At 27.5% G+C, this 12,437-nt stretch overlaps 1 protein-coding gene across 1 annotated transcript; it reads right to left on the bottom strand.

The window, feature by feature from the left end:
* Window positions 1–8,613: 8,613 nt before the first annotated feature.
* LOC104646046 (uncharacterized) lies at window positions 8,614–9,273 on the bottom strand. Its single transcript, XM_010319041.1, has one exon. It carries the CDS (start codon window positions 9,271–9,273, stop codon window positions 8,614–8,616), a length of 660 nt encoding a protein of 219 aa, XP_010317343.1.
* Window positions 9,274–12,437: the final 3,164 nt, after the last annotated feature.

Here is a 12,437-nt window from a genome sequence, read left to right as displayed (position 1 = left end):
ATCTTATACAAAAACACATCTTATGATACATGCAAGAAACAAATCTTAGCCTCCTTTGGCCATTGATTTCCCGGATAATATTTGATAAATAGTGTTTATCTATATAATTTGTTATTATTTGATAAATATTTTAAACTTTTAAATATTAATTTTTTTAGTATTGATCAAATCTCATTATTTGGATTTTTTGAAATAAAACGTTCTCTTTATAGTAGTTGTATCCGTCGTATTACATAATTTTTTATGAAAACACCAAATTACTGATGAAATATTTAGTGAATATCAAATGAGGATATGGTTGTTGATCAAAATAATGAACAATCGATTCAGGATAACAAAATCATGTGTTTTGTCTACTTCACGATGTATGAAATGATAATTGTTGTACTCACTTCAAACTATCACATTATTGCAACGAAGATCCAATTGACTTATAATAGAAACTTATGGTTAGTTTTGATAATTTTTAAAATTTATGGGTATAGATCATATTTTTCTAAAAAAGTGAAATATATTTTTCAAATACTTTGACCAAATACATAGTAAAACTTCACACAAATTCAATTTAAATAATATTTATCAAGAATATTTCAAAATTTATGATCAAAATGACCCTATAAAATGAAATTCACTGCAAAAATTTTGGATTGGATGATAGGAAAAATTGACTTACATAACAGGTGAATTGTAATTTACTCTCTTAGTTGAACAATATTTGTTCGTTATATTAAGGCAGAAGTATTCATCATCTCAGAACTTAAAACTTTTTATTCGGTGTACACCTAAATTATATTTTATTTTAATTACCCTTCAAATTTGTTTATTCCACCATCATGTACACTTTTTTTTGTCCACTGCTCTTTGTGATTACACGCGCGCAACAGCTGGTAAAAGTGGTGATGATATGGATCCACCTGGATAAATAATAGTCACCTAGATAATTAAAATAACAAAGAATTCATATTCCAACAACTCTGGAAAAAAAAAGCTCTGTTCTTCCGTGAAAACTTACCAATCATGAAGTTGTCATGGTAATGGTTCCACTACCAGCACAAGGCCATTTAAACCAAACTCCTCCACCTCTCCCGCCTATCACCTCCCACTCCACTCTGTCGGAACCATTGTCAAGCAAAAAATCGCATTCATGGATGAATCCACTCTCCACCTCACTATCAAATTTCATGAATTCTCAATCCCAAATTACGAAACCCCACCTCCAAATTCAAATTCCACCACCAAATTTCCTTCCCAATTGATGCCCTTTTTTCAAGCCACGAGTCATCTTCTTCACACGATTACTTCTCTTTACAGAAGAACTATCCATAAATGTATGGAATTGGCTTGATGAACAAGAGCCAAATTTTGTACTATTCGTGTCTTTTGGGACGAGGACTATGTTTTTCTGATGAACAGATTAAGGAATTAGTAACTGGGTTGGAGAAAAGTGAGGAGAAAATCATATGGGTAATGAGGAAAGCTTTAAGTTTAGGGGTAATGAATACTTTTGACAATATTAAATGTTTTTTTTGAGATTTTATGTTTTTTTATCATTGTAGCTTTATGACGTGGCAAATAATTATTTTCTTACGCGCCTATTAGAGTGTGATTTCAATTTTTACGCCATGTGGACAGAAAAGGTGCATGCGTTGGATGAATAAACAAGTTCAGATGGATAATTCAAACGAAATAAAATTTATGTGTTCACTAAATAAAAAGCTTCAAGTTCAGGGAGGTGATAAATATTTTTGCCTTATATTAAAACTAAAAATAGTGTCCGATATATTTATGAAATTCATAGATAAGTTTACACTTCACTCCATTTCATATTATTTAATTTTTAAGGCATTTTTTATTTTTAAATTAGCTTAGTTGTTCGGTTTTCAAGACTACTTTTAGAGTATTCTTTCAATTGTACCTTAGTTATTTTAATTATAAATTTGACAATAATTTTCAAATTTATGTCTTAATCTACTTTTCTCAAAGAATTTGAAACACCTCAAAAAATAAAATGAATATGAAATAGAGAAAGTATATTCAAATGATAATTATCTTTCTATTTATAATTTATCAAGGGATGTATTAAGTCAATAATTGACAGGTATTATTGAACAAGAAATTATTTATTAGACATATTTTATGTGGCTCAATATTTGTTATCCCTAACACTATGTTTGAATCATTGTTATCCATTGTATTGTATCGTTATTATACCTATAATGTTTGTTTTGATTGTTATTTAAAATGTATTGTACTGTATTGTTAAATTTCGTTGTTACGTAACAATGAAAATCCCTATTTTATGGAATAACCAATTTGGTGTTTTCCCATTATTACTTAATTTCTTTTTTTAATTATATCTTAACATAATATTTCAAAATACTATTTACCATTTTACTTTAATTATTTAAATCTAGTCAAACCTCATACCCCAAAATAATTAAGGATATTTTAGTAAATTTATAAATTACAATGCAGTACGATACAGTCAAATCAAACAACTAAAATGTTATTAAACAACAACAAACAATACAGTCTAGCCAAATATTATATCTACCATAAAATAAAGTATAATATAATATAATACATTATAAAATAATGAATAACAATGATCCAAATAAAGTGTAAATATGCATCCGAATGGAAATTGTTTTGAAGTTCATAAATTGAAATTGTTTTGAAGTTCATAAATTTTTTCTTAGTCCAATAAATTCAAAATTTACCTCCCTTTTGTACTTTCACAATTTTCTATTCTCAACAGATTCTTAATCCTCATGTCATTATAAGTGTGATTGCGTAATAAAGAAAGGAAATTTTTTTTGGCTAGAAAATTTAATCGGAATTTAATTTACATATATTATTTATTTTTTAAATATTTTTATCCTTTTAATATTAATATATTTTAATTAAAAATGAAAAAAAAAATTAAAAATGTTACTCCCTCTGTTTCACTTTATGTGCCGTACATTGACTAAAGTTAAAAAAAATGAACACTTTTAAAATTTGTGATCTAAAATGAATGACAAAACTTGTATGGTTATAAATCATTTCATTAATGATAAAATAGAAATTTTATAGTTAAATTATTTACATGTATCATTCTTTTTGAAACAGACTAAAAAAAAGAAAGCAAGTAAATTGAAAAACTTGCGGTTTAAGAAGTCTTCGTTCTAGTTAATTACTTCTTTCAAAGTTAAACTTCACTCGACGCTCATTTGACGTGTCTTCCTCAAACAGTAGTCAATGAATCAAAACAAACAAAAGACGAAATCTATGTATATTTTAAACAGTAACAATGATAAAACATGGCTGACTTTTAAATTTTATTTGAAAATTGCTATGTTACAATTGTGGCTTAAAGCAAAAGAAATATCAACTCCTGAAGCCAATGCGATTGAAGCACCGAAAGAACAACAAAAGGTTGCAAAGAATGTGAACAAAGGCCGAGTCTAATAGAAAGATTGATATGCTTCTAGAATTTGAGTTGATAAATTTCTATAGAATCGCGTATCAAAAAGAAAGAAAAAATGTAAAAAATTGTACAAGACATAACACAAATATAAATGATACGTTTGCTTTTGAATTTTATTACGGCATAATCCAAAAGATAACTTCGTAAAATTTATTAGGATAAAGCTAACAATGTGTACAAATTGAAGCTTTAAAGAAACGTTTTATTTTGCAGTAACTTTATTTATTTCGACAGCATTTTTTTTTCATATTATACATCTGGAAGGAACAAAACCTCTTCTCCACTAACTTCACTCTCATAGAATTCAAATAGCTGAGAATTCTCACAACTTTATAAGACTGGAAATGTGATCGAAATCAGATCCAACTGCAATTGTGATATTCACTTAAAAATTCACATCAAGTTTGAGCAGAACAATGTATTAGTCTGTATTATATATACAGATATTTTAGAAACACGAACTTACGGCGATCATCAAACCATTTGTTGAACATACAACCCTCAAATTTGAGTTGTCAACAACACCATTTAGCGGGATTGTGTCAACTTCATTAAAAAGTTGTCACTTCTTTTATTAATAAAGAATTCTGTTTAAAGATTGAACCAAAAAACGATTCTCATCAGAGTTGTCAAAAATAAGTTGGAGAACTAAATTTTAATTATTTTTTATATACACGAGATTCAAGTTATTTCTTTCTTTTAAACAAAAAAAAAAGTTTTATTTTTTTTATGTTTTTAAACTAAAGCTATATATATATATATATATATATATATATATATATATATATATATATATATATATTTTAATCTTGTGTTCTTAAATATATCATGTAAAAGTTAAATTTAAAAATTGATCTAGAAAAAAGAAATCTTTTTTAATGTTCCAAAACAAATTGTAATATTCTTTTTTTTTCATAAAAAAACTTAAGATAATTTTATTAATACTAAAAAATTTGACCCTTCGATTTTAGGGGCCTGAGAGATATGCCTCATTTTTAAAGGCATTTAGTCACCATGTTTATTTCAATAGCATTCTTGACAAATATGTACATTAAAACTAAATACAAATTAGAACTTCGATATCGTTGAATATTCTCAGTTAGGAATCCAAAACTCACTACGGAAAATGGTTATCTCTTGTATTCAGATTAACAAATCAAAAACAATAAAAGATGAAAATAAAAAGAAAAGAACTATACGAGTCCACAGAACTCGCCTTGTATCCTGAAGAAATTTAATCCCCTCAAGTATTTGAGGTTGTAGATTAAATCCTCCCAAGATAAAATGAATTAACCATTAAAGAACTAGCGGTACCTCAATATTCTATAATTTCAAAGAACTCAAAATTACAATAACGAATCACACACAGACTCGATTAATTTTATATTGTAAGAAATGTATGCAAAAGAATAGAAGAATTTGATGCAAAAAATGAGAGAAAGTCTTTCTATTTATAGTCAACAAAGGATAAAGATCACAACTCTTTGGAAAAAGACAACCTTTCAAATAGTCACAACCTTTCATAAAGTTCATATCCCTTCGGAAAAATCACAACCCTTCCAAAGAGTCACAACCCTTCCAAAGAGTCACAACTCTTCATTTCATGTTCACACCTTTAAAACTCAATTATCCCCCACATGAATAGGGAATGACTTTTTTTAAGACATGCATGAAAAATTATGTGATTCGTAAGTAAATTGATTGCATCAAGATAAGTGGCTTTGAACTTTCCATAGTGAATATATATCGGATATACTTGGTCAATTGATAGATTTGATATCATTGAACCATCGAACTTTGGTGTATACTTAGACAATATAAGTCACACAATCAACCCTTGAACTATTTTTTGTTCTCATTGTTTTGTCCATTTTAGCCATGAAAACATTTTAATTTACAAATGCTTTGCCAGATTCTTTTCAGAAGAACCTTTCAATAACATTCAATCTTTTATAGAATTACCCATGGCCATAGTTTCATCGGTCCAATAAGGGCAATATAACTCAAATGTTTGTTTTACAACACAACCATAACAGATCAATTTTCACCAATGTTCATGTCTATACAAATAAATTAATTCTAATACACATACCTTTTCATGAAAAAATCACCATATTTTAAGTGACACTTTTTCATCAAAGAATACAATTCTTTTGAACGAGTAACATAAATTTGTGATATTATACTAGTCATGTCATATACTAATAAAGAGAGACTCAACGACCACAATATCAAATATACTTCAAGAATAACATAATACAAGAATGTCATAAATTTCATATCTTGTACTTTCTATTTTAAATTAGATCATAAGTCTAATTTTGTCTTTATCACAAGTAAAGGATCCCCACATTTTAAATATGTTCTCAAAAATATTTTTCAAGTATTTGAAATTATTCTCCACATTTTTTTTCACATGTTTTCAAATTGTATATCATGAAAAAAAATACATATTGGCAAGACGAATCTTTCTTTTGGAGATTTAATCCATAAAAACACCCATAGAAAGACATAAAAATCACTAATTTTATGTCACTAGTGTTTTTTTCTTTCTGACACACTTAGACAGACTTCTTAAATATTTAGAATACTAATAATAAAGATTCAATCTTCATAAAAACTCATTTCTAGTTTAATGGTAAAGTTATTATGTTCTTTTAATCATTAACCGAATGAATCTTGATTCTGATGAAGTTTTTATATTTTTCGAATCAGTTTCACATTCAGACAGAGTAGTGAACCAAAAAGGTTTTTAATCTCCATAAACTTCAAATACAATATTGTTTCTAGCTAATGATAAATATTTTATCTTTTTCAAATCATTTAGCCTTAATATTCTTGACTAAGATTTTGTACTCTTCAAGTCAGAATATTCATTCAAACAGAACATTTAACAAATTGGTGAAGTTTCTATATTCTTCAAACCAATGCACAATTTGATTTGTTCGTGAAATTCTTATATTCTTCAAATAAAAGGAGTAAAATATAAAAATATATTAGTCTTCAAAAGTCAGACACAATCAAATTTCACATGAAATAGAAAGTTACAAAAATTTTCTTTTTTTTCTCCTCTAAACAAAATGCATATTAATAATAATAAATATATATCGTGAGATCATCACATAATGACTATTTATCCTAACATTTATGAAATAAATCTTATGACTTATAAAGGATAGAAAAAAATTAAGAGAAATAAAGACAAAACCTGATTATTACCATATTCTATTTGTGAGCAATGAATCCGTCCAAGTCATTTTTCTTCTAATTTTTTTTCCTTCTTTTTCAGTTTTCATCATATTCCCATTTTCTTTAGAAGACATTAAATTTCAACGAGAAACTAAACTCATGTCCAAATATTGTTAGAAGACAACATCAATTTATTTACTTCTTCTCATAGTTATAGAAAAATAAGAATATATGAAAAATAATTTAAGTGCACATCTTAACCTTTATGCACAAATTAATTTTTTCATTGAAAAGAAAAGTGAAGGGGTGCAATGTTTGAATGCAATTGGGAAAAATAATTTTACGCATCCAAAATAATTCATCCCGAGTCTCTTTTATCATATGAAAAAATAATTCTCTTTCTTTCTCCAATAAAAAGAACACAGAAAATAAAAGTGATTTCCTTATCAAAGAAAAAACCAACAATATAAATTTGTTAAGTTTGTTATCTCTTGTATTCAAATTAGCAAACAAAAAATAATAAAAGATGAAAAGAAAAACACAAATACTATCTGAGTCCACAGAATTCACTGTGTATCCTTAAAAATTTAATCCCCTCAAGTACCGAGCTTGTAAATTAATTCTTCTCAAGATAAAGTGATTGACTATTAAAAAAGTAGCGATACTCCAAACTTCAATAATTTCAACGAATTCAAAATTACAGTAACGAACCGCACACACAGACATGATTGATCGATTTTATTTTGAAATAAATGTATGCAAAAGAAGGGAAGAATTGGATGCAGAAAAATGAGAGAAAGTCTCAAATTTATAGCCAACAAAGAGTAAAGATCACAACTCTTTAGAAAAAGACAACTTTTCAGAGAAATCACAACCTCTTGAAAAAGACACAAATCTTTCATAAAGGTCGCATCCCTTTGTAAAAGTCACAACCCTTCATTTCCTATTCCACGCTTTTAAAATAGGAGCGACCCACATACACCCGATAACTTTTTTAAAAATTCGTACATATATAAAGTTGGTTAAACGATAATAACATATAACTCTGCATCTTAACAACCAAAAGTTGGTGTGGATGCACTGGTTGAAGACGCCTCTATGAAGCACAAGAGCGCGGGACCGAATCCTTCAGGTAAGCAAATTATTTTACTTTAAATTCATTTTTTTCTCTTTTAAAAAGAAGACTTGTTCCATTGTCCATTCATTTCTTAATTGAATTGAAAGTCCACTCCCATTATCTCGCATAAATTGATAAGTTCTTCTTTATAAACATATTTATTTGTTAGATTTGTTGTTGATTCTTGTGATTTGAAATAGATAGATTTTTGATGAAATATAATTTTTTTAACCAAGTTCTAATTTTAGAGATAATTCTTAGCATTTTATAAATGAATTTGATTTGCAATCATTTAAATCAGATCCTGAATAAAGAATATTCATTAATAATTATAACCCTAAAATACGAGATAAAATGACAAGACGTTATATTCAACAAGACCCATTTCAACTCAATATTCTTGATAAAAGGAGAATTATACTTCTTTTAATTTATTTTTTTTAATTATAATGTTCAATATTATTTAAAATAAAACAACTAAATTCACTACTAAAATTTATTTAAAACTCAAAATTTTGGAGGCCTTAGCAGATGTTCCTCTAACCTTATTAATAAGTAACTCCTATCTTTACCCTGATTCACTGTTAGTGTGTCCCCCTATCTTCAAATCCCGTGTTCGCCACTGTTTTAAAACTCAAACAAATATAATTTTCTCATACTTTTATGAAGAAAAGGTGTTTGCCCCATTCCTAGTTTAATATACATAACACTGCAACTCGAAGCTCAACAATGTGAGTCAAGAAGCAGAAAAAAAAGAAGATCAAGAGGCTAAATTTACTCTTCTTATACATTTTGTAGAGGAAAAAAAAAAGGAGTAAAATTTACAAAGATTAGAAGTTTATGCTTTTACTGTGGAAGCAACAGTATGAGCCCATAATTTGAGATTATGTTTGAGGTCAATTTCATTGCTCATGACTGGTACCTTCCAATTCATCAATGGATTCATTCTCTTCTTCTTTTCAACAACTTCCCATGCTTCAGAAAGATAAGGTCTTGCTCTTAACTCATCAGATTTCTCTACAAAATTCAGTTTTTGATCATTGTCCCTGTTTTTGCTTAATTTCTGTAAACCTGGAAGAATCTCAACCAAACTTGAATTTACATCATCTTCTGAGAATTCATATCCAAGATCCATAAACCCTTTTAGCTCTTCATATTCTAGCTCCGATAAGCTCTTGCCAAGACACTTTTCTCTTCTTCTTCTTCTACCTTTTACTTTCTTTGATTCTGCATTTTTACAGAATGGTTGAAAATGGGTTACTGGTAGAACTGTATCTGGTGAAACAGAATCCGAATCGTAGCTCAAATCATCACTCTGTGACTCTGTTTTGATTTCTAAATTTGGTGAATCATATACAGATTCTGTTAAATTTTCTTGAATTTTGTCATCTGGGTTTTTCTGGTAATTCGAAAAAGGGGTTGAATTTGAATGATTATTGAGAATTTCGAGATTAAACCAGCATGAATCGAAGTGGGTAAGAACAGCTTCAAGGTCCATTAATGGCTGAAAGAAACTTGGAAATTATTAAACACACAACTTTTATTTTTTTTGTTTTTATGGAAAACTGAAGTTGTGTGTGGGTAAATATATATATTGATTCTGGTGACCAAAACACCCTTCTTTATTCCTTATATTACAAAAAAGCTTCAACTTTATTTGTTTACACGTTTTGCAGAGTCAGATGGAGTATTATTGTAATCAGAATTAGAAAAATGTCACTGTACTTAAAATTTTCCACAAAAATTATTTTAGTTGACAAAATTACGTAAGATCTCCAGGTTTAGTTCCACATTTATCTTCTTTCGTGTTACTGCATGCTCTTTACTTTTAAATTGGGATTTGTTAAGTGCACATCGAAAATCAATAAAATTTATGGCTCAAAATTAATCATCTCTCTAAAAAGGTCTTAAATTTATTTATGTGTCGGTATATGAACTGTCTGGTATTGGTATGTATCTTGATCATCACGAATCATCTTGTACAGATTTTGGTCATTCTCGATTTTCTATTAATTTTTGCAAAAATGTGTTTTAACTTAATAGTAAAAGTACTAATACTAAATACAAAAATCATCTTTTTTTAGTTAACTTAAAAAAAAAGAAGCTATCACATATATTGAGTTTGAGTTAGAAGAAGTAATTAATTAAGTATCCAATAAAATAATTGATATTTATACGAATTAACTTGACTCCACAATAAGCATTAAAAAGGCAGAATATATTAACACGTGAATAATTGTTTATTTCACTTAAATATACGATAAAGTATTTCTATTAGACATTTCTCTTTCAAATTTAGAACAACTTTCCTTGTGTTCTTATACGATTATTACAAAAATAAGTTAATTATATAAAATATATCATTTTCTTTAATTATATACTTCATATCAATATTGGTCAAAACAGATCAAGATTTTACATCTATTGAGATAAATACAAACAAAGATATATTTTAAATGATTTATTTGCCTACATAATAAATATATATATTTTTTTAATTTATTATATAATGAAATCTAAAAACAAATTTAAAAGTTTATCGATATACTGAGTCTACCTAAAGGCAAGACAATGGAATATAGAGGATGATGATAATGGCTTAAAAGGAGAAGCAAATCATTGCGTGCGATACTGACTGAAATGTCAATCTCAATAGGATGCCATTACCACAAAAGTTGTGATCACGATGATGCTGAAACATGGCTAAATTGAGGCCTCACGTATTGGAGTGTGGCATGGCCTATGGCCGGAGGTTGAGTTAGCTAGGGCGTGTTTAGTTTTTTTCGTAAATTTTGTATTTATATAAAAATTTATATATATTAATTAATAAAAAATTTAAGAATATTGATTGATAACTTAATAATAAAAAATATGATAAAAATACTTTTTACATCAATTGGTGAATTTAAATTTTACTATCAATTAAAATTTCTCAAAAAAATATTTTTATTTTATTTTTCTCCTCTATTCTAAAATCATAACTCTGACTCCGCCTCCGCACATGCCTAGCACCAAACTCAAACCATCATGTTAGTGAAATTACACCTTAAATTCAATGATGACTTTTTCATGCTCTTGTACTACTCATAGACAACGAATCATTGAAGGGCATCAATCCAACTACATACACACAAAAAAAAGGTTAAATTTCACTTTCTATTACTCTACACCCTAATGATTCTTTACTTCCAATCAAGAATCAATAATGGAACTTCTTAACATCCTGGTAATTCAGATAATTTTAGATTAATCTTTAGGTAATTGATAATGACGCAATATACGATATGTATCAATAATCTTTTTTGCGTAGGGCTTACTTATTTCTATACAAATAGACATTCTAAATGCAAAATGTTTAAAATGTGCATTATGTACGTTATAATGAATTTGAGAGCTTCTATTAGTGAAAATTAAATTGTAAAAAAGGGAAAAGGAATAAAAGAAAATAAGGAAAGGGAATAAAAGAAGGGAAATTGGCAAATTTGTGCAAAAAAATATTAGTACTAAATGTGTTTGTGTTGATGTTGAAATTAGAAACTTCGAATTTTCCTTTTCTTTGCATAAAACAATTTTTAATTTCCCTTTCAGAAATACTTCTCAAGCCATGTGAAGGGTAGTGTAGTAAAATACAACCACCTATCATTTTTATACACCAATAATCATGGGAAGTCAAATACCAAAACCTCACGTGTCAAATACCAAAACGCACGTGGCTGTTAATTACTGAATAGTGTAGTTTAGTCACGTAACAAATCTAGATTAAAGTTTTTTCCGTCTAATCTATAAAATATATACGTGTATTTTTTATGAAAATCATTCGTCCGTCTAATCTATAATATATATATGTGTATTTTTTACTAACATATAAATTATAATACGCATCATTATACACTACATACATACTAATATGATATATATTTATTATATTGATAAACTAGTTAATCAAACAATATATCTTAATAATTATTGGTTTAGATATTAATTCCGTGTTTTCATACACGCAATGGGAATGATATAACATTATAACCTATGGTCCTACCGACCGTTATCTTTGTAAATATAAAATTTATAATTTGATTATATTTAATTAGATTTTAGTCAATCTTTTTCTAGTGAACACTGCCTCCTCATGTTGATAAATATAGTTAAAATGAAGTGAAACGTGGCACTTCAAAACTTTATTCTTGTCTTGTTAAAATAAATGCTTCAACTAATTTGGACGGAAAAATAATATAAAAAGAAGAGAGAAATCAAAATAAGTCGCATAATTAATTACTATATGATAGTTGACACTCTTCTACTTAATTTATATTTCTTAAGATAAGAAATTAATATTAGTTTCTTGCCTCTCACTCTTCACAAATGTTTTGGCCGGTTTTTTCATTCTAATATTTGGTCTTTGATATATGTGGTTCTCAATTAATGTTTATTATTATATAATATAATAATGTTATTTGTGATGATCATACCACTTCTTGAAACTTTATAATATATGCAATAATAATAATAATAATAATTTGGAGGCAAGAAAAGAAAAAGGACGGTACAGGGAAGAGTATGTCAAATTGTATTGGAATGGAAAAATAGATTGACAAATATATTTTATGTCATGTTTGGTATGAAGGAGTTGTTGTTAGCCCAAAATTCACACTTTACCTATTA

This window comes from Solanum lycopersicum, chromosome 2 (assembly GCF_036512215.1).
Source record: "Solanum lycopersicum chromosome 2, SLM_r2.1".
NCBI lineage: Eukaryota > Viridiplantae > Streptophyta > Magnoliopsida > Solanales > Solanaceae > Solanum > Solanum lycopersicum.
The sequence above is the reverse complement of the archived record's forward strand: the minus strand, read 5'-3'. Positions and strand labels throughout refer to the sequence as shown.

Bases quoted from the DNA above. Each gene is read 5' to 3' on its own strand.
- LOC104646046 (XM_010319041.1), bottom strand. From the start codon at position 9,273: ATGGACCTTGAAGCTGTTCTTACCCACTTCGATTCATGCTGGTTTAAT.